Source organism: Electrophorus electricus, chromosome 4 (genome assembly GCF_013358815.1).
Source record: "Electrophorus electricus isolate fEleEle1 chromosome 4, fEleEle1.pri, whole genome shotgun sequence".
NCBI classification, from domain to species: Eukaryota; Metazoa; Chordata; class Actinopteri; order Gymnotiformes; family Gymnotidae; genus Electrophorus; species Electrophorus electricus.
The window spans coordinates 13,443,108-13,467,443 of record NC_049538.1 but is presented as its reverse complement, the minus strand read 5'-3'; the positions used below and the strand labels follow the sequence as shown (position 1 = coordinate 13,467,443).

At 38.6% G+C, this 24,336-nt stretch overlaps 1 protein-coding gene across 1 annotated transcript; it reads left to right on the top strand.

Moving 5' to 3' along the window:
- Positions 1-2,882: 2,882 nt before the first annotated feature.
- trpc6b (transient receptor potential cation channel, subfamily C, member 6b) lies at positions 2,883-14,435 on the top strand. The gene is made up of 12 exons (XM_027010113.2): positions 2,883-3,019; positions 6,094-6,859; positions 8,522-8,707; positions 8,848-9,012; positions 9,242-9,458; positions 9,908-10,135; positions 10,259-10,523; positions 11,807-12,002; positions 12,922-13,125; positions 13,596-13,652; positions 13,771-13,846; positions 14,234-14,435. Exons 1-12 carry the CDS (start codon positions 2,883-2,885, stop codon positions 14,368-14,370), a joined length of 2,634 nt encoding a protein of 877 aa, XP_026865914.2. The 3' UTR covers positions 14,371-14,435.
- Positions 14,436-24,336: the final 9,901 nt, after the last annotated feature.

Below are 24,336 nucleotides of genomic sequence, written 5' to 3'. Positions count from 1 at the left end.
AAAGTTCATTATTAAATTATAAATCTTGACATAAATAGTGACTCACAACATTTGCCAATAAAAACTGAACTTAACTTAAATCTGAAGAGCAGATATTCTCTTTTTAGGAGGAAGGCTTTTAGCCTAGGCAACTTTAATTTGTTATACTAAATTAACCAGTATTGGCTAATTAATCAATAAGTAATTCGTTTGTTTCACTCAACCAATTTCGGTCGTTTTTGGCACATTTGCTTAATGTGCTATTTAATGTGCTTCATACTTTTGACTGAGCTGTTACATGCTAGTCAGGAATGTTAGGCTACTGAAATGTGAAACAGTCACATTGTAGGATTTAATGCTGTGGAGAGGCTGCATGGCTTTGATACATGTAACCTATATGAATGTTAGGATAATATCATCATGAGTGGCCCATGGCCCATGAGGGCACGACAGCAAGAGAAAAATTCTTCAGCTTTTGGTTATCCCTCTTCTAGAGATAACAGATGATGGTCAGGATGACACTGTTAATTTGAACCTTAAATAAAACAGGCTGTTTGCATCACCCAGAAAGTGGTTACTTGAAACAAGATGAGTGCACCTATAATAGCTGGTTCATTCATTCATAAATTCATAAACATGTAACTTGACTATAGCCTCAACTATCGGCTACATAGTGATGGTGGTTATGATGGCATGTAGACATATCCTGAAATCCTGTGTGACACATGGAACCTGGATAGTCTACAGAATCACCCTTCCTTCTGGTGGGATATCCATTTACATTTACATTTACGGCATTTAGCAGACGCTCTTATCCAGAGCGACTTACAAAAGTGCTTTGTCATTTATTCATAGAATACATCCTAGTACAGTACAGTAGGTTAGAGTCAAACATACCAATGAACTAGAATACAAAAGGTCTCTCTTAAACAATGATAAGTGCAATAAACAATAAGTGCTAGAGTTTGTTACACAACATAAACAATACCCTAAAATAAGTACTAATTTAGTCAGTCAATATGGGAGCAGGGTCAGTTGTCCTTTAAATATTCTGCAAATAGATTGGTCTTCAGTCTGCATTTGAAGACTGCAAGGGACTCTTATGTCCAGACAGCAAGTGGAAGTTCATTCCACCATCTTGGAGCCAGGCCAGAAAATAGTCTCAATGCTTGTCTTCCATGAGACCTGAAGCAAGGTATTTGAAGCCGGGCCGTACTTGAGGTTCAAAGTACTCAAGGTGCGGATTAGGCTTTGACCATTGACCTCATGTATAAAGGGGCTGATCCATCTTTGGCTTTATATGCAAGCGTCAAGGTTTTAAATCTGATGCGTGCAGCTACTGGAAGCCAACCAAGGGAGCGCAGCAGTGGAGCAATGTGTGAACTTCGGAAGATTATAGCCCAGTCGTGCTGCATTCTGGACAAATTGTAGAGGTTTGATAGCTCTTAGAGTTGCGAGTTGCAGTAGGCTAGCTTTGAGATCATAAGAGACTGCACAAGCACCTGGGTAGCTTCCTGCGAGAGAAAGGGCCGAATCCTTTGTATGTTACAAATAAATCTGCAAGATCTGGTTAGATTTGAAACATGAGCTGAGAATGACAATTGGTTGTCCAAAGTTATGCCCAGGCTACAGGAAGCTTTGGATGGTGAAACTGGGGGGTTCTCGAAGGAAATTCTATCCATAATTTCTTTCTAGTGGATCACAGTCACTCAGGGGTAGGAATTCAAATGGAGATTAATGGAAATGGTAAATGGTTCACCAGTGCAAAACCAATTGTTTTTTGTTTCATGCATGGTAAATAAAAAGCACTTTTGTAAGTCACTCTCAATAAGAGCGTCTGCTAAATGCCTTAAATGTAAATAAAGCTTTTATCATAACCAACTGGTCAACAAGTATGCCTCTTTTAGAAATGATGAAAGACTATGAATCTTTTTGAATAAACTAAACAATTCTGACGTACATTACAGGCCTTACAGGACTTCCTGGTGACTGACGTGATTGCATCACAACCAGTTCGATGCCATCTGATCACGTCACAGACTTTTTGGTAAAAGAATTTTAAAAATCCAGCTAGGGTGAGAGTTCTGCAAAAAAGTCTGAATCTGATAGAATTGCACTGACCAATAAAATGTGTCAAAAAGGCAACTCAAATTATGTAAATATTGCAATACTGTAAAATATGGTAATACTCCTGGAATACCATAAGACACTGCCCCATAAGGGATGAATTTACCACGTCTAAGGACATTAAATATGACCTCCATCAATTTGTTCCTATAAACCATCATGACTTGAACCTTTAAAGATGACTGGAATTGATCAGCTACATAACAGAAGAGCATACTTGAAGATCAAGGTTGTCTACATATCTGTGAAATCAGTGATTTATGAAGCTTATATGAAAAAAATTCCATCAGAATCTTTAGAAGATCAAATTTCTACATTAGCTCTACTGTGTAATGTAGTCTGTGCTTGCAGAATATCTTCTGCCCTTTGGTGTTTAAGGGTAACTAATTTTGTGCATTTACTTACTTACTTACACCAAGCAAGTGGTCATGAACATTCTTAAGAGCCTAAACGATTAGTAATTCCAAGTCCTCCTTCATTAGTAAAACAATTGAGTTACAGTTAAGTGTTCACTGCGACTGCTGCCGCTGTGACATCAGTGCGGAAAACCTGGACCCAGAATGCGTATGCAAATTTCGATCGACATCAAGAGAAACTGTCATCGCGTCATTAAACGTCATCAGTATTAATATATAAATAATTACACGATGAACTGAGAAAACTTTAAATTAAGCACGCGTGCATTCCACTTTTGCAGCTATGTTAAATTTTGCGCTTTTGCGCGCGCTGGATAAGGCGATCCAGCTGGATAAGGCGCGCGCTGGATAAGGCGAGTCATGCGAAGAACAATATCGCCTGACTGCTTACCTCCTGAAGAAAGTTCGGACAGTGTAAATCGGGAGATTGACGGATATCGACGGATGAGCGCTGAATGTGAGGGAGGAAGCACAGTTTACCAAGGGTGTTACTTGAGGTACCCATTTTCATCTGTCGCTTTAGGCTATAGTGCAGTAAGACAGCGGTCCATTTTCTCGCGCGTGAAGATCATTGCATAGGTTACTTCGGTTGTAGGCTGCATAAACACTGAAATATATTATTTTAACTTATTTTGCATTTGGTGTTTGTCTATTTGAAAAAGGTATACGGGGACATGTGCATTATATTGAGAATAATTGTAAGATTTTCATCTCAACAACAAAGATTACTGGCGGATCCTTCTATAGCTATAATCACTCATGTAGTGCTTTAACATGTACTCAGAAATTGGCTGGATTGAGGCGCCCACGCATACAGAGGCTGTGTCTAACTGAGTACTGAGTTAGATCACTCTCTCACTGACAGTTAATAGCAATTAAAAGTTAAAACGATTAATGACATAATGCAGAAGTCACAACTCAAAAAGGGCAGTGATATTTTAACTAATAACTCATATTAACATACTGACACAATGTTTAATCTCCAAATTTTCAGTTCCAATTTAATATGTGTGACTGTTAAGTGTATTCATCCTTTGGAAGAAAAGAATATGAATCACTGATTCACTCACTCATTGATTCACTCACTCATTCATATTTTAGCTGATTCATGTATATAGATATTTGGGGGTGTGTGGGTGGGAAGGCTGCATTTTTGGGCATCATCTAATCACCTTTCTCAATCTCAAACAAAATCTTCTTTTGAAACATAATGAATGTTGCTGATGTCTCAAGCTCCTTTTCTGGGTTGTTATTAGTTACCATAAAACATGACCTCAGCAAGTTGTAAGCCATAAGCGCTTTAAATTCCTACAAATCTATATAATTGAAGTAAGTTGTGGAGTTGGATACTGGCAGAGCAAAAGGGTGATGCTTCACATCTATGACACATCCTAGTTCTTCCACAGTTCAAACAGTGTAAAGCTATTAAACTAAGCTCTCAAGAGGCATGTTTCATGTGTTGGGGGAAGGGGGTGTGTTGGATGTTTTTGTTAGGGTTTTTTTTTTTTCAGTTTGCTGTCTTGCACTAAATCCAAATCTGACTGTCATCTCCCTACTGCAAGAACGAGGGAGCTCTTCCTTTTCTCTCTAGTCAGATGCTCACCCAGATTTGCCCAGTACCTGCAGCTGTCATTGTGTAACTGTGGGCTCCCGCTTCTGTAGTACTGCTGACATGCTTTATTCCTTAACCTGTTTACCGGCCTTCTCCTCTCACAGTGAGGTGTGTCAGCTTTAAAGCATGTCCTATAGTGTTTGTGCTCAGCGCTGATATACCTCTGACACCTGCGTCTTACACACTTCAGGTTTTATCTGTGTGTTTGGAGTCGCTCTGTTTCTGCTGGTACTGGTAATGATTTTAAAAGTTTTGCCTTTTCTGACAAATAGTGAAGAAAGATTTACTGTACTTAATTTCTCACAGTATTACAAATTTTGTTATGCCAGGGTGTGTTTAAAGGTTATTGTCACTTTTTGAGCAGTTGCTGTGGAGCTCTGTGGCTTTACTCTATTGCACCGGAGTGTGCCAAGATTTTGTTTGGGTTCATGGACTGTTTTTCATTAACAACAAGGACAGCACTTGAGTAGAGGGACTTATCAACCATTGTTTCATCACCATTATTTCAATAAAAGCAACAGTACCACGTCATTATTGTCAAACTACATTAGGTCATTCAAATGCAATTGTTTATTCCTATGTTCTTCAGTTATTCTATCAGAAAATGGATATTTCTCTTTGACACTGGCATTTGAGACATTTTTGAGACATGGTCATGTTTCTCTGCATGTTCACAATGACCAGTCTCCCATTCATAAATGGTCTACTTTTAAATTTTTAGTTGTTGCTAAAACTAAACTGTACCTCAAATTGAATTAGCCATTTTAAGTTTTTAAGTATACAAGCCTTATTTATAACAGCGTCTTTGTTAATTGAAGGCAGATGTACTAGAACAGTGCATATTACGGGTTTATTGAATCAAAAATCACTAAGAATACTGTAGAGACCAAGATGCCACACTTATGCTGCAGAGATAGAAGCACAAGCTTTTATCTCATTAGCCTCACTTGAAATATGATAATTGGACCCAGGACATGTTATTAGCAGTGAGTCAAACAGTGGGAACATTTCCATTCTCTGCCATCAGCCCCTGAGAGCCGTGGACTCTGACTCACTGTACTTCACTGCCCTGACTCTCCTGCGGCTCCCTCGTGCCATCAGCCTGCCCATGAGCTCAAGGGAAACGACTCTGAGAAAAAGATAAAAAAAGCTTTGGACTTTAGACCTGTTATCCAACTGAAACAAGTTGGCTCTAAGAGCTCTTCCAGATGATTCTGAAGAAGGGCATCTTAATACCGGTATTTGTAGTTTGGTTCTGCTCTCAACCCCCATAAAACGGTCTAACAAATTGCAGCTATGGGCAACCGTTGTTGGCTATGTAATTCTGACTGGTTCTCTTAGCAAAGGCTTGCAAGTGGCTAATACAATCACTTCAAAACTATGATTTAGTGTTATTTAATGATTTCTTATGTAATTAGCTATGTTGTGTTTCTTATACATGCAGCCAGCCATTATTACAAAATAAACTTTTTTTTGCATCAAGCATCATTTAAGCCCAAAATAAGCACAGTTAAACTCAGAAAGCATAACATTCATAAAGAATAACTATAAAAAACGTCATGTCACCAGCACCTTTTATTAGGGCACTTAGATGCTTTCAAAAAGGTTACAGAGGCGTGTGTGTGTGTGTGTGTGTGTGTGTGTGTGTGTGTGTGTGTGTGTGTATTATATATATATATATATATATATATATATATATATATATATTAATTAATTAATTTTTTGCTGTAAGCCTAATAATCATATGTGAAGATAAAGTTACTCTGATGATCAAAATGAATAACTTGGAATAATTGGAGGCAACTTGTATGCAGTTGAACTTCAGCAGTTAAATTTTTGGAGTCATAAATGTGCTCTGCCATTGTGTCAGCTGCCTTGATTAAAACTGAGGGATCTCCTTTCATACTGTGACCCTTGCTGTAATGGACCTAATTGGTTTCTTATTCTCTGTCCTGGTAGGAGGAGCAATGCTGACAGACAGGTTATCCAGAGGCGTGCATTTGCAAAGAGTCGCCGCTTGGCTATGCGCGGGCCCGCCTACATGTTCAGTGCTCGTTACAATAGCTTGACTCCTGTCGAAGAGCGTTTCCTCGAGGCAGCCGAGTATGGAAACATCCCAGTTGTCCGTAAGATGCTGGAAGAGCTGCCTGAACTTAATGTTAACTGTGTGGACTACATGGGCCAGAATGCTTTACAGCTGGCAGTGACAAATGAGCACCTAGAGGTGACAGAGCTCTTGCTGAAGAAGGAGAACCTGGCCAGGATAGGAGATGCACTTCTTCTGGCTATCAGCAAAGGCTACATCCGTATAGTGGAAGCCATCCTGTCCCATCAGGCCTTTGCTGAAACTTCGAAGCTCACCAGCAGCCCTCTCCAAGCAGAAACGAATGACGACTTATTCGCCTATGACGAGGACGGCACACGGTTCTCACATGACATTACACCCATCATCCTGGCCTCTCACTGCCATGAGTACGAGATTGTACACATCCTGTTGCGGAAAGGTGCCCGAATTGAGCGGCCACATGACTACTTCTGCAAGTGCAATGCCTGTGTGTACCACCAGAGGCATGACTCATTCAGTCACTCGCGGTCCAGGATCAATGCCTACAAAGGCTTGGCCAGTCCCGCATACCTATCCCTCTCCAGTGAAGACCCTGTGCTGACTGCCCTGGAATTAAGCAATGAGCTAGCAGTGCTGGCCAATATAGAAAAGGAATTCAAGGTAAGAGTCCTCCGCACATGCTGCAGATCCATGGGCAGAGGTATATAGTTCAGGTAAAGACAGTAAAAATACTTCCTGGGATTTTTTTCCCGCTGTCTGAATTTGATAATTAGCTTCAGACAGCAAGTAAGATTAATTGCTGAAAGATACAAAACTCAAAGCTGGACTTTTGCTTTGTCAAGCTGAGGTTTTAACCCCCATCCATTGGAAGGCGTTTGCTTTAGCTGGGCAAATAATACCAGGTTTTGTCTTTTTATTAATACTGATTTTCTGTGTAAAAGTACTTTTTCTTCAATCTTAAAGTAATGTGTAACAAGTAACAAAATAAAAAGCAACCCACAACTAACAAAAAGCAATTTTGGGCCTTCAAAACTAATTTTTGATCTGTTCATGGTCGATTTTATTTGAAGCAGCCACTACAGCCTCCAAAATGCTGTTCACAGAGGTGAATTCTCATCCCTCACTGTAAAGCTCATGCTTGACAATGGCCCAGAAGCTCTCAGTAGGACTGTGAGAAGTCAGGTGAGAAAGGGCACCTAGTCATCATCAGGTCAGCACAGAATCCTGATAACGTCATGTTTTATTTTTCTTAAATAATAATAACTTTTTCTTCACACATATTTTTTAGGACCCTTTTGAATATTCATAAGAAAGGTTTGATTGCCTGGTGGTTACACAACAGTGGTTTGGCATTCTGCAGTGTACTACATCCATCTCAGAGACATTTTACGATTTTTGACTTTTTTCTCAGTTAAATCTGTTTTTTGGCCTATTTTCCAGAGGTAGAAAAGCTGCTTAATGCACACCTTATATAGTGTTAATGATTTTAAGCCACACCCTCCCACATTAAACAATTCAGCTTCCCCCAAAAATAATTATACCCAGTTAGCATTTATATGGTTAAGAGTTACATAATATGCATAGAAATAATGACCAGAATTGGCTAATAATTGTGTGTGCAGTGTAGATGTCTATATGTGCTTGGTAATATACGCTTCATTCCCTGCCCTGATAACTGTTGTTGCGGTTACCTTTGTGAGGCTGTCGTGGAGATGACAGACTATAGCAGTGCTCCCAGACATGCGTAAATTGTTAATGTTGTCAACTCTGGGAGTTGTGGTTAGGGATGCACAGAGTGTAAGATATGGGTGAATACAGCCTTTGCCAACATTTAGCTGGCCTGTGTCCTTTGACCGAATGTGGGTAGTTTCAGCTCTGCTTGTATATATTTGCATAGCGGAGATTAAGATTTTGATAGCTTTTAGCTTTTCTGTGATAAACAGATAGTAAGAGATTCTTTTTGCCACTCTGAATTCTTTGAGGTTATTAATTACAGATGCCACATGTATAAATCACATGAAATTACAGTGTATTTTGATTCTTTTCTGTTATAACAGGTGATAACATAGATACAATTCCTGTCATAGAAACAGGCTTTCTTTCAAAGGCAAGCTAATACGGAAGGTACTTAATAAAACTATTTATTTAAGTACAGCGTGTGACCTGATAAAATACAAATCAAATTTGTGTTATTAAACCATTATTAAAGCATTACTGTTTGATGCTCTAAAATATTCAATATGCTATGTATATGATGTATGGCATGTAGTTATTATAATACCAATGCTACTATGTTAAGCTCATGCTCATCTTCATTCACAGAATGATTACAGGGAACTTTCTACGCAGTGCAAGGACTTTGTGGTTGGGCTTTTGGACTTGTGTCGGAACACAGAAGAGGTGGAGGCCATCTTGAGCGGAGACACAGAAATAAATGACAGCTTTGACCCCACAGGCAGACCAAGTCTCATTCGATTAAAACTGGCCATCAAATATGAGCTTAAAAAGGTGAGTCTCAGTTCATTCTAACCACCTAACTGCATGAATTTGGTGCCGTCCCTGCGTTGCCGTAACTGCCGTGGGCTGTGTGGGACTGGCTCTGCGCCTGCCTCGTGACGCATCTGTGCCTGTTCCAAACTCCTCTGCAGTTTGTAGCGCATCCAAACTGCCAGCAGCAGCTCTTGTCCATTTGGTACGAGAATCTGTCGGGACTCAGGCAGCAGACTACGGCCGTAAAGTTGCTAGTGGTGTTTGGGGTGGCGGTGGGGCTGCCAGCTCTGGCCATGCTGTACTGGATTGCACCCTCGAGCAAGGTTAGTCTCGGCTAGCCCGGACATTTGTTGAACATGGATTAAATCTGCTACAGTGTGTTGATGTGCCCTTTCCGTCACCCTTGTATTTGGGTTATCTTAGCTCAGACAGTTGTTCTGTCAAAAAGATGATTTGCAGTGAGTTGTGTGAATATTGTGAATGTAGTCAGTAAACATGTCCATATAGGTGACTTCCGTGCATTACATTTACCTCTGTGCATGTGCTTTGCAGTTAGGGAAGATCCTCCGTGGTCCTTTCCTGAAATTTGTGGCCCATGCAGCTTCGTTCACCATCTTTCTGGGTCTCCTGATCGTGAACGCAGCAGACCGGTTTGAGGGGACCACTCTTCTCCCCAACATGACTGTCCATGACCACCCCACCCAGTTGTTCCGAATGAAGACCACCCCTTTCACCTGGATGGAGATGCTAATAATTTCCTGGGTCATAGGTAAAATATAATCTATAATCTCTAATTTCCACACATACCTGGTTCAGGACTGAAGTGCAGAGTACACTGAAGTGTAAACCCTTCATGCTATACCAAAGATGGAATAAGATTTATTTATACAATAATTATTTAAAGAATAATTAAATGTAAATATGTAAATACATTAACACAGCCCCTACAATAACTGGCACAAAAGGATCAATTATCATCACCCATTCCTCCTCATGCTTCACTGCAGGAGTTGTCTGCAGTCGAGAACCTTATATTTTAAGTCCTTATATTATTGTCTAGATTGATTTGTAAAATTCTAGTAAATTAGTGGTTTGTAAAGTCCTCCTATATTAATAACATTTTATAGGAATGGGAATTTTTGAGGGGCAAGGATATTTAAAGTGCTATCTCATCTTTTAAAAAAATGTATCATTGTTCCTCACTAATCTGATTTAAAGGAATGATCTGGGCTGAATGCAAAGAAATCTGGTCTCAAGGCCCTCGGGAATACCTGTTAGAACCTTGGAATCTGCTGGACTTTGGAATGCTGGCAATATTTGTGACGTCGTTCATAGCAAGATTCATGGCTTTCTGGCATGCCTACGTCGCACAGTGCTATGTTAATGAGCACTACACAGACCTGTCAAACATAACGCTTCCCTTCGAGATTGAGTATTACCGCCTGGGTGAGTTTCAGTCAGTGATGTTTAAATACAGAGTTATACAAAAAATATGTTCTAGATTGTGAAAGGGTATGAGTGAGTTGAAAAGCCTGCTCAGATCTGACTTACCATTTTTTTTAAATCTAGCACGTGTTTACTGGGTGCCCTCTGACCCCCAGCTGATATCAGAGGGTCTCTATGCCATCGCTGTGGTGTTAAGCTTCTCTAGAATCGCTTATATCCTGCCAGCCAATGAGAGCTTTGGACCCCTGCAGATCTCTCTGGGCAGGACTGTTAAAGACATATTCAAGTTTATGGTGATCTTCATCATGGTGTTTGTGGCTTTCATGATCGGCATGTTCAATCTCTACTCCTACTACCTTGGAGCGAAGCAGAACAATGCCTTCACAACGTAAGTAGGTTGTATTCCGATGTATATATGGGTTTCAGGCTTTTTCACACCTCATCTTAGAGTCCTCCATACAGATGAACCTAAATATTAGACTCATATGTGAACTATTACTGGAATGTTATTGAAGATTGTCTTTGAATTAGAATGTGTTCATTCACTCTATTCTAATTTTGTGAACACAGATGTTCATAACTCACTACATTTTCCAAAATATCATATTCCAAAAAAATCATGTTTTGAGAATAAAAAAAAAAAAAGTTTAAACAAGCTATTTGAATTACCCTTAGATTTCATAGAACACAGCCAGTCAGTCTGAAATACTACAGAGACAGTTCTTGTACCAGAACAGAAGTGAATTTTGATTTATTAATCTGAATTCAAAACTAAAGGTGTAACGGACTAACTAAAACACATTTATCCAATGAAAATGGCTCCTTTCAAATATTATTATTAGGAAGACTCTAAGCGTTGGTCTGTTCTGAACATATTCAAATTTATAGAGCTTAATTTTTTCCTTAATTTACCTTAATTGTGTATCCAGTTATATACAATATCCAATAATATCCAATTATTTCTGCAATATTTCAAATTTATTTTAAAATTGAAAATATACTAAATATCTCATTGCCATAATTAGAACCAATTGCACTAGATTATGTTTTCAAATGCCATATCTTTATCAAATGTTTTCAGACATTTCCCCCACAGTTGCCTAGCATATTCACGTGTTACATGGGTACAAATGATACAAATGCATTGGCAAAAAACAGTCCCAACCGTACTGCCAGTAGGCGTTTGGCAAATTGATTGAGTCACATATAAAGTGGGTATGTAGAGCTGCCAGTGCATTCTCAATCATATCATAAACAGTCACAAGTACTGGCACAGCATATAGAAGTTTGCCGAAGGCTCATGGATTTGTAAAATCATTTTATTTACACTGCCAGCAATTTATGACATATTGCTATTGCTTCTCAGTGACTTGACATGCTTACTTTTCAGTGAATAGATTTCCATTTCTTAAGTGACTTTTCTTATATTGTTTAAGGTTGATTGTCATGACTTTAGAGGTTCCTCATGGCTCATTTTCTTCTGTTAGTTTGTGCATGAGAGATAAATTTAAGAGATGAATAGAAAATTCTGTTTAGGGGTTCTGTTTAGGAGTCCTGTCTGTTTCATTTTGGCAAAACTTGTAAAACATCCTGAGAAAGCAACTGTTTGCCTTTATTGAATGATATTCTGCTTTGATGCTTTATTTTTTGTACTTGTTATTTTCTCCCTAGCGTTGAAGAGAGCTTTAAAACATTATTCTGGGCTATTTTTGGACTATCTGAGGTCAAGTCAGTCGTCATTAACAATGGACATAAATTCATTGAAAACATTGGCTATGTCCTTTATGGCGTTTACAACGTTACTGTGGTTATCGTTCTGCTCAACATGCTTATTGCCATGATCAACAGCTCATTTCAGGAAATTGAGGTAACACACACACACACACACACACACACACACACACACACACTCAAGCTTATTAAATACTCAAAACAAGGTAAGACTGAAGTATCCCTGTAAATGTCAGTCTGTTTATTGAACCTTTTTTTAAAATCAAGGCAAAGCAGCTCAGTTGCCATCATATTTCCTTGGGTGGACATTTGATGGTAATCCTTTCTACAATGTTACACGAAGCATTGTGCACTGTGTTACTGAAATGTTTACTTGTTTATATTGCTAGCTGGCTGCTTGACATCATGATAGTCAAAATCAGTGTAATTCTGAGTATCTAGTCTTCTTGGATCTTTAGATGGACTTTACATGCCTGGAAAAGTGCATGTAATTTCTCATTATAGTTATTAATGAAAAGTATATCAGGAATTATAGATCAATCCACACCAATCAACGGTCAACCCTAAAGGACCTCTTCACTATATGTGTAAGGTCCAGTTCTCAGAAGTCACTTCTGATGCATTTAATAGCTTTCTGGGGATCTCATTATAGTAGGTCCTAAATTTAGCAGTAACTTTAAAAATATGCTTACTAAATTACTTTTATTAGAATAAAGTATTATACTGTTAAATGTGACTCACTGATTTGGTAATAGAAATTGTTAGCATAGAAAGTTGTTCCCTCTAATGTGCTCAGAGTGCTGAATAATAGCAAAATGTCTCATCTCAGTGAGAACCTCCAGTCCCAGTTACATACATTTAGGTAACATACATTTTAGTAATTTCCTTTATCATAATCATTATTGATGTATTGCACTTATATCAGTTGCATTTTTGCCTCTGTGATAACATCTGGATATATCATTATATTAAAATAACTTGTTAAAAAAAGATGTAGCTATACTTGGTAGTTTAGAACCTTTCTAACCAAGTTCTGTCCTCTGGTTGGCTGATAGGATGATGCAGATGTGGAGTGGAAATTTGCCAGGGCCAAGTTGTGGTTCTCCTATTTTGAGGAAGGAGGAACTTTGCCTGTTCCTTTTAACCTCATCCCCAGTCCCAAGTTCATGATCAGGCTGGCCCTGTTGACGAAGCAGCTCCTGCTGTCACCTCTGCATAAACACAAGGCTGACCTGAATGATGACACAGAGCTCAATGAAGTAAGATGGGCAGGGACTCCACCCATCCCTTTAACGCACCAATCAGAGACCAGAAAAAACACAGTGCCTTGTCTACTAACAGCTACTGTGGTAAATTCACATGTTAAAGGTTGCAGCAGGTGCTGCCTTGTCAGGCTGATGTTGCTCTAAATGATAAAACCTGACCTGCCAGTTCCAGAGTCTCTGGACTACGACTTAAATGCGAGTAGGGGATATGGAAATGCTTTAATCTCAGATTACAAGCGCCATCTGTGAGCAGATATCAGCAGAAAGGCCTCATTCAATTTTATTATTATTATTATTATTATTATTATTTTATTTTATTTATTTTTTGTTACAGTTGTACAGTATAGTCTTAAGAACCCCTGCCAGAAATCACAGTCATCGTCACTGATCATAGATGCATGGGGACCACTTGTGTCATCTAATGGAATTAAAGGCAAGGGATGATTTTCTTGTTTTAATTTCAGCTAGGTAACCAAAAAGATTCAAATTACAGAGGATCACCTCAATCAAGTCATTATCCGGTAAACAAACAAGTGTGTGTGTGTGTGTGTGTGTGTGTGTGGCAAATAAATTAAATATTAGATAAACTATATAAACTATGCCTAATTGAATGCCTTCAATTTCCTGTACTCATGACAGAGAATTATGAAACGACTCATCAAAAGATACATCATTAAAGCCCAAATGGACAAAGAGTGTGATGAGGTGAATGAAGGTATAGTATGGCTGTTATTTATTCATGCATTGATAACTCTATAACAGACTACGCCATATAACTACTCTGGCCCAAATTCAAGCAAAAAAATGTAAATATATATTACAGCAAAAATACATAAACTAAGTAAAATAATTGTAAAGAATTTTGATTCTAGTGCGATCTTTGTGGATACAACTAAATAAGTTAAACTGTTCAGTTGATTAAAACTGAGACACGTATGATTTACAAAACCTGTAGAGTTTCTTTTTCTAGAATATTGCATTATTTTTGTCAACACCATCTTCTTGTGAGACAAGCTGTCTGGTGGAAGAGTTGGGAGCGGGACTGCATTAAAATATGACAATGCCTAGTCCACAGGTATCAGCTGTCTGCCTTACTCCACAGGGGAACTGAGAGAGATAAAACAGGACATCTCAAGTTTACGTTATGAACTCTTGGAGGATAAATCCTGTGAGACAGAACAGCTGGCAGAGCTGATCAGGAGACTGGGACAAACACTCAGCAGACAGCACAAGCACTAGTCTCCAACTCCCACACAACGGCCCAGTGGATGAAGAAATGCTGCCACCAACTGGCCAGTCTGTGGGACTACAACAGCAGAGGACTTTGAAAAACAACTTGTATTACAGGCTAAAGGTTTGGAAGCAACACTAACTTTGTAAAAGTAAAGATGAAAATTTTACTTTTTCAAGCAATAACAGACAAGGAATGTGTCTAACAGATCACAAAAAGGTTTCAACTCTCCGATTCTCTGCTTTTTTTGTCCTTTAGCTCCTATATGCAAAATGTCTGTAAATAACATATGATAATGAGTTAATGGTGCCATAGAATGGAAAACGGTGTACTTTGGCATAGTTGAATAAGGAGAGTTTGATACATGGAACTGACATAGCACGAACCTCAAACTCTTGTCATTTACGTCAAATATAAATCCCGCATAAGCAAAGTGGGCCTTTAAATGGACCAATTCCAGAAGGTCCTAGCCTATTATGTGACAGTCTTGATGAATATTTATGCCCCTAAGATTTGTATACACCATTCCACATCCTATACCAGGCAGTATTAACATGGACCTGCACAAAAGAGCAACAGGCATGGTTGATGTTCATATTTAACAAGATACAGGATAAGTTGTTCATTTTGCTCTTCACATTTCACTCTGGACAATTTCTCAAGCCTTAGATAATATCGAGAAAGCTTCACTCAGTACTTGACACTAAAAAGAGGCAGTTCCAGTCATAGACAGTTATATACAAGTGGACCGGATGACAACGGGTGAAAAATGAAGCCACTATGTATCTGATGCCCTCTAGTGGCTGGCTGTAGTACAACTTTTAACCCCACCCATTCTCATGTAAGCGAATGGCTTAGATGACAAATTTTCATTTTAAATTACACATCTACATTTTTTGGCAATTGTGCTCTGTCGATTCTATAAGGTCACCTACAGTTATCTCTCTTTTCTTTACGATTAATGGGTTTTCTATAAGTTATTTGATTATTTTTCCAAGGGGTGTGGCGATGAGGTGATGACTGCTAATACTTACGGTCAAGCGTGGAAACGCAGGCAGCTGACTCAACGTCATCATGTAAAACTGCATCTGGGCATTTTTTGGTCTAACCAAAGCTATTTTATAAATTTCTAACCTACCGTTCTTATACTTTATTCGGTATTTACGGGCATCATGGTAAAATATTCCGGCGGATATAAAAAGTTCTCATAGGGCACACATCCTGTGTTTAAAATCACAAATATTTTGAGAGTTGCACCTTTTATGTGTTTGGCAAGGTGTTCAAAATGTGGCTTCAGAAAACCGGTCGAGAGATTCCTTTAAACATATCCAGGTGGAAGGGATTGTGAGTGTCTGTTCAACACTTTTAGCAAGGTTTTAACTGACTTGACGGTGAAATCCTAGGCTGACTTAAGCTCTATGTCCTGAACAACATATTATTGAGTTTGTTAGTTTCTCTAGATGTTTTAAATCTATTAGTATGTACAAAGCTGCAGGTCCTTGGCATATGTGGTAGGACTCTGAAATACTGTGTTCTACTGCTAGGGTTATATTCCAACAAGTGTCATTCCTCAGATGTGGAAAGATTCTACATTTGTTCCAGTTCCAATGAAATCCAATCCCAAGGGAATGAATGATTTTTGACCAATGGCTCTTACAGCTTTGATAATGATATCATTTGAGAAGATTGTTAAATATAATTTTCTTTGTCATACATACATTGTGAAGTATGAAAACAATCTGCTTTTTGAAAAAGCAAAAGCAGATTATATTTCATAATGACATTAACATGAACCAGGGAATTTGTGAAAGCAAATTTTGCAGCTATCCCAATTGATATGACATCATTCCAGTGGTGTATTCCCAACAGTTATGAACTTCTAGATTTTCTTTTCTAGAAACTGCTGTAGTAAACAGTATGAGATAAAATGATAATTGTTGGAGCACAAAGAATATGCAGTTAGAATTGCAGTTGGCTCAGTGCACATACACTTGCAAACAACCAACCAAACACACACACACACGGGGAGACACTTGGGAGGAGGGGTCATACCGTGACAGAGCCCCTCCTCAACGGTGCGACTCCTGGCGTGCCCACCTACGGCCCCGAAGCCAGCGCAAAATGGCAAAGCCGGAGGACCAATCGACCTGACACAGGCCAGCGCAAGCAAGACAGAGGGAAGGACAGAGACCACACATTTATAAACACATCAACTTTGAAAGCATATGATAGGTGCCAGATCTGTACATAAAGAAATGACTCCGTGATTCATATTGCATATATTGTGAACTTGTCCATACTTAGTTTGGCTATAGCAAAAGTGCATAGGCAGATATTTTTTAAACTGTCCTTTAGGACTTGGCTGAGAAACATTACTCCCTTTCTCTTTGTACTAATAAGCTACATATCACTTCCTTAACTGCTTGGAAGAAGTCTAGGGAACTTCGCAGGGGATATCCCACAGCCGATTTTCCAGAAAGGATCATTGTGAACATGCACTGGACAAGTGATGGATGAAAGAGATGTTTCCAGTCTGCAGGTCTGTTTTATACACAACTTAGTGTAAACATGACACACAGAAGCATGGTCACACTGTTGTGTGTTATTCATTTATCTTAAATATTAATTTTAATTAAACATCTTAATTATCTTCCAAGTTTCATGTTATAAAACAATGCTATTTTACAACCATCTGTTCATGAAAAACAAGAAAGTTTAGTTGTGCCTTAATATGACATAAAATTAACATGATTATATGCTTTCAGTTTCCTGACCATATTTTGTATGCAATAATGCTCTTTGGGATCACTTTGACCGTATGGTGTTTTAGCTGTTTACGACATAAGAAATATCAACATTTTATATACCTTTATTTAGATTGTTTTGGATACTAATATTCAAGAAGCTTTCCTCTATTTTAGGCACTTAACCTAACAAAACCATACCAGTTTGAGAACCACTAATAGATCACATGATGTGTGTGGGAAAGAATTTGCATGATTTGCAACTTTACACATGTCTCGGAGAGGAGAAAATATATTACACAGCAACCTTCTAAACTATTTCTCTTGAGGTTTTATATGCCTTCTTTTGAGTAATTGCCTTTCTTGCCTTCCAGTACAAGCTGCTACAAAAGAGCAACAGGCATGGTTGATGTTCATATTTAACAAGATACAGGATAAGTTGTTCATTTTGCTCTTCACATTTCACTCTGGACAATTTCTCAAGCCTTAGATAATATCGAGAAAGCTTCACTCAGTACTTGACACTAAAAAGAGAGGCAGTTCCAGTCATAGACAGTTATATACAAGTGGACCGGATGACAACGGGTGAAAAATGAAGCCACTATGTATCTGATGCCCTCTAGTGGCTGGCTGTAGTACAACTTTTAACCCCACCCATTCTCATGTAAGCGAGTGGCTTAGATGACAAATTTTCATTTTAAATTACACATCTACATTTTTTGGCAATTGTGCTCTGTCGATTCTATAAGGTCACCTACAGTTATCTCTCTTTTCTTTACGATTAATGGGTTTTCTATAATTTATTTGATTATTTTTCCAAGGGGTGTGGCGATGAGGTGATGACTGCTAATACTTACGGTCAAGCGTGGAAACGCAGGCAGCTGACTCAACGTCATCATGTAAAACTGCATCTGGGCATTTTTTGGTCTAACCAAAGTCACATACCTTCTATAGAAACATCAGAGAACAATTTTAATACACGTTGCTTATATATAAAATATTTTTAAACATAATTGTTGTAGCTTTTACTACACTTAGAACATTTAACACATACAGCTCTTATACTGTATACATATAGTTTATTATGAAATACCATGTGTATAAGGAGCTATTATAATTATATTATGAAAGTTTCCATTCTACATATTTATTTTTTAAATATCATATGGCACAGGTGATTTTTATTTTCTTACAGACATTTTGCATATCAGCTGTAATGACAGCCTGACATATTTGAGGCTTCCTTTCAAGAAGGTAAAGCAGCTATATATGGCATGTACATACTTTCTGACTGATGGGGTGTGCTTTTCTCACCGAATGGTCACCCCGTAGAAACTCTGAGAGATTGGGGCCTGTGAGCACTAAACCTTTTTCTGAGTTCAGCTTGTTATTCTAGCCTGTCTATACAGTTTTAAAGTATGTTTTGAATCATCCTGTTGCATTGTAAAGTTTGGTATTAATAGATCCGTAGATTACTGCTTGCTTTCATGCTTTTGACTTTTAATGAACATGGGAATTAGTGTAAATTGGTTAGTTGGGCAGTATACCCAACTCTATGGGTTGGAGTATTTTATTTTTAAGGCTTAATTTAAAATTAGAGCGAAGCAATTAGTGTGACTTAATGAACCACTGTGTTGTGCAGAGAAACGTTTTTCAGACTGATTTAATGAAATAAAACCCTTTCTTTATCATGATTTTTCAGATACTTTTGAAAGCTATTTTATAAATTTCTAACCTACCGTTCTTATACTTTATTCGGTATTTACGGGCATCATGGTAAAATATTCCGGCGGATATAAAAAGTTCTCATAGGGCACACATCCTGTGTTTAAAATCACAAATATTTTGAGAGTTGCACCTTTTATGTGTTTGGCAAGGTGTTCAAAATGTGGCTTCAGAAAACCGGTCAAGAGATTCCTTTAAACATATCCAGGTGGAAGGGATTGTGAGTGTCTGTTCAACACTTTTAGCAAGGTTTTAACTGACTTGACGGTGAAATCCTAGGCTGACTTAAGCTCTATGTCCTGAACAACATCTTATTATTGAGTTTGTTAGTTTCTCTAGATGTTTTAAATCTATTAGTATGTACAAAGCTGCAGGTCCTTGGCATATGTGGTAGGACTCTGAAATACTGTGTTCTACTGCTAGGGTTATATTCCAACAAGTGTCATTCCTCAGATGTGGAAAGATTCTACATTTGTTCCAGTTCCAATGAAATCCAATCCCAAGGGAATGAATGATTTTTGACCAATGGCTCTTACAGCTTTGATAATGATATCATTTGAGAAGATTGTTAAATATAATTTTCTTTGTCATACATACATTGTGAAGTATGAAAACAATCTGCTTTTTGAAAAAGCAAAAGCAGATTATATTTCATAATGACATTAACATGAACCAGGGAATTTGTGAAAGCAAATTTTGCAGCTATCCCAATTGATATGACATCATTCCAGTGGTGTATTCCCAACAGTTATGAACTTCTAGATTTTCTTTTCTAGAAACTGCTGTAGTAAACAGTATGAGATAAAATGATAATTGTTGGAGCACAAAGAATATGCAGTTAGAATTGCAGTTGGCTCAGTGCACATACACTTGCAAACAACCAACCAAACACACACACACACGGGGAGACACTTGGGAGGAGGGGTCATACCGTGACAGAGCCCCTCCTCAACGGTGCGACTCCTGGCGTGCCCACCTACGGCCCCGAAGCCAGCGCAAAATGGCAAAGCCGGAGGACCAATCGACCTGACACAGGCCAGCGCAAGCAAGACAGAGGGAAGGACAGAGACCACACATTTATAAACACATCAACTTTGAAAGCATATGATAGGTGCCAGATCTGTACATAAAGAAATGACTCCGTGATTCATATTGCATATATTGTGAACTTGTCCATACTTAGTTTGGCTATAGCAAAAGTGCATAGGCAGATATTTTTTAAACTGTCCTTTAGGACTTGGCTGAGAAACATTTCTCCCTTTTTCTTTGTACTAATAAGCTACACATCACTTCCTTAACTGCTTGGAAGAAGTCTAGGGAACTTCGCAGGGGATATCCCACAGCCGATTTTCCAGACAGGATCATTGTGAACATGCACTGGACAAGTGATGGATGAAAGAGATGTTTCCAGTCTGCAGGTCTGTTTTATACACAACTTAGTGTAAACATGACACACAGAGGCATGGTCACACTGTTGTGTGTTATTCATTTATCTTAAATATTAATTTTAATTAAACATCTTAATTATCTTCCAAGTTTCATGTTATAAAACAATGCTATTTTACAACCATCTGTTCATGAAAAACAAGAAAGTTTAGTTGTGCCTTAATATGACATAAAATTAACATGATTATATGCTTTCAGTTTCCTGACCATATTTTGTATGCAATAATGCTCTTTGGGATCACTTTGACCGTATGGTGTTTTAGCTGTTTACGACATAAGAAATATCAACATTTTATATACCTTTATTTAGATTGTTTTGGATACTAATATTCAAGAAGCTTTCCTCTATTTTAGGCACTTAACCTAACAAAACCATACCAGTTTGAGAACCACTAATAGATCACATGATGTGTGTGGGAAGGAATTGGCATGATTTTACATGTCTCGGAGGTCTATTTATAGGTCACACAACACAGAGGAGAAAATATTACACAGCAACCTTCTAAACTATTTCTCTTGAGGTTTTATATGCCTTCTTTTGAGTATTTGCCTTTCTTGCCTTCCAGTACAAGCTGCTACGTGACTGTGAGCATATAATTAGTTGAATTGCCTGGGCACAGTGCCTGGAATACACAGATGTACGTTCCAAAGGTCCCAGACAAAGTAACTTAAAATTATTGCATGAGGAATGGTATTGTTTTTTTTTTTCTACTTTGGGTACAACACTGCTCACACCACCCAACCTAACAATCTTATGAGTAATGTGAGCAGGAATTATTTGGGGGACATTTCCCCCCAAAAAATCTATGCATATGGACATAAGAGTGAAACTAGACCTGACTGATGACCTAAATTGTCACAAGGTTACATGTGCTCATTTCTCCACATCAGGAACTGCTCAAAAGGAAGGTTACCAGGTGGGGAACATTGGAAAAAAATAAACAAAAAACAAGTCAGAGCTTCCCTCTCAGCTTCTGGAAAAACTGAAAGGTCACATCTTCAGTGTTTCATATCACTGAAAAAGCTAGTAATTTGTAGCCTTAGGAAAAAGAGAAAATGTTCTGCTGATGAGAACAATGCACCAATAAGCTGCCCTGAGAATCAGAGAAGACAGAAAACCTCAAATAGTTTTGGACTACTATGAGATAAAGGGAAGAGTTCGTAACCTTTACAAAGTCAAAAACTCATACAGTTGCTGACACTTGACTGCCTGTTATCATTCCCATCATTCTCTTAAACATCATTGAAGGAGTGAAAAACAAGGGCTTGAATGATGGAAAGTTGAAGTAGGAATTTCCTGGTGCAGCCTTCCAAGAGTAACAACAGCTGCTGTAGCTGTTGTGAAGGACATGCGTACGGAGACATACCCAAAATTGCAGACAGGAAATGTGGCAAGTGCCAGGTTTGTCCATATAAATATCACAACATGGAGGTCACGTGACGATGGCTGGCTGACGGTTGTGTCTTCACTATTCTTCCTAATTGTTAGACATATAAACTAATTGATCATATGTCTAGTAATATGTTTTGGAACACTGGCAGTCTGCCTCAGAGAGAGAACTCAGCAGAAAATTGTGGACAATGCAATGGTGTCCTTCTCTACAACTAGCGTCACCGCTAGCAATACCGAGCCCAGCCTCCTGGACATCTCAGCTGTTGTTTGGGAATGTCACAATGAGTCCATGAGGAAGGAAGACAAGGAAGACAAACTGTCTAAACTTTCCAAAACTTCAGACAAAATTGCTGACAGACTAGAAAGACAGGAAAGACTGCTAGCTTGTCTGGCTAAGGGTAGGATTGAATCTAATGTTATTAAATTTTTAAAGATAATGGAGGAGCAATTCATTATAAGCTAAAGATACAGTATTGTCAGAACCTCTGCAAGGATCTATACTCTCCAGGATGCCAAGGGACCTCTTACGATAGGGGGAGGTTTGTCAAAGATCTAAATCTCCTGATATCATCTGAATAATACAGAAAAATCCTGTGCTGCTCCATCACAGAGCAAGAGTTTCTTGATACTATCGCTACTCTTCCAGGGGGTAGGGCACCAGGGCCTGATGGGTTTTGTGCGAAATTTTATAAAATTCTGGCCAAAGTTATAGCAACTCTTACCAAAATGTATGGCATGTCATTTTAAAAGGGCTATTTACCTGAAAAACTTAATCTGGTGTAATGTTGAGCGGTAGGGAGGTGGACATGTGCAGAGAAGAGCGACATTTAATAGGAGAAATCCAAAATCCGAGTTGTTAAGGCAGTCCAGGGTCATAGAGCCAACATGTTGAGCATGAGGATACATGAAAAAACAAAATAATCACACACGAAGGCAACAGATAATTGTTCTTTTACTGCCCAATCAGTTTGATAGTGGTTGACTGTAAGATAGTGTCTAAATTATTAGCCTGCAGACTGGAGGTTTTTCTACCCAACCCAATTAATCAAGATCAAACAGGTTTTATATTGAGTCAATCCTCCCATACAAATGTTCGGTATCACCTTAGTGTGATATAGTATGCCCACTCTACTCAATGCAAGATACTCTGTGTATCTCTTGATGCTTATAAAGCTTTTGACAGAGTTAAATTTGATTTCTATTTGATGTCTTAGAAAGATTTTAACTAAGTCCTGCGTTCATAAAATGGGTTAGGGTTCTTTATAGCTCTACAATGGCCAGGGTCTTTATGAATGGCTGTGTATCAGAGGCTTTCCAGCTGGGTAGGGGCACACATCAGGGGTGTCCTCTGTCCCTGCTTTTGTTTGGATTAGTTATTGAGCCTTTGGCTGAATGACAAGAAGTAATGCAAACATATGTGGAGTATGTCTAGGTGGAACAGTCCACAAGATGGCATTCTGAATGATATTGAACTTTGAATTTGCTTCTTAATTCTAGTACACAGGGCCAAATGTTTCGAAATGTCTTGTGTATTGTTCTAATTAGTATTAAAGTAAGTGACTTGAACACTGATAGCACCTTTGATCTAAATCTAGGATTACTAAATATTAGATTCCTAACATCTAAAGTGCTCATGATAAATGAAATCATCACAGATCATAGATTTAATGTACTCTGTTTAACAGACACTTGGATCAAGCCACATAGCTTTAAGTGAAGCAGGTCCTTCTGGCTACAGCTATGTAGACCGCCTTCATCCAGCTGGCCATGGAGGCGGCATTGCAGTTTTTTATACAGACACATTAGATTTAAACCAGAAACCTGGTTATGATTATGATAGTTATGCTTATGATCTATTTTCTCTTTCTGCCGAGGGACACCTACTCCTGATGTCATGTTACTGAGCTTCAACCCGTCTCAGCTGCCATGGCTCCTCCCACCACCCCCTGATGCCCCTTGCTATAGCCAACCACACCTCCACCCCAGCCAACTACTTCTCTGTTGCCCTTGATGGATGTTCTCATGCGGGATGGGCTTCAGATACACGCACAGTCTCGGTACCAGACTAGGACTTCTATAAAACCAGACTAGACACTGATTGCTTATTTTTACATTTTTAATATTATTTACTTATTTTTCTCCATCTTTCACTATTTATTCTGCTCCTTATTGTTTATATTGTTACTATTGTGGTGACTGTTGTCAGTCAGAGGAGGATTCTCATGCTCTAGAGACTTTTTCCTTGCCACTTTTGCCCATGGCTTGCTCACTTGATTTGCTTTGACTCGGACATTTGTAAAGCTGCTTTGTGACATCTGTTGTAAAAAGCGCTGTATAAATACACTTGACTTCTCTGTGGAAGCTTGTTGGGGGTCATACTGGCTGGCACTGTAGGTGACCATCTCCATCAGTAATCAGTCATATCCCTTGCATACTTAATGATAGTATTTCTGTTGTGAAATGGTATGCTGTCATGGGTATATAAGCAGTAGGTGTAACGTGGAGGCCGGAGTGCCGCATGGCACGGAGCAGGATGCATAGACTTCCTCGACATGGATGAACATTTAATCAAAACACAAAGACAACGGCACTCACATGTATTACAAACACTGAACGCAACACCGTTAACACTGAACAAACATGATGAACACGGATACCTTTAACAA

Bases quoted from the DNA above. Each gene is read 5' to 3' on its own strand.
- trpc6b (XM_027010113.2), top strand. From the start codon at position 2,883: ATGCGAAGAACAATATCGCCTGACTGCTTACCTCCTGAAGAAAGTTCG. The intron at 12,003-12,921 runs GTAACACACACA...GTTGGCTGATAG, and splicing joins GCTCATTTCAGGAAATTGAG to GATGATGCAGATGTGGAGTG. The intron at 13,847-14,233 runs GTATAGTATGGC...CTTACTCCACAG, and splicing joins GTGTGATGAGGTGAATGAAG to GGGAACTGAGAGAGATAAAA.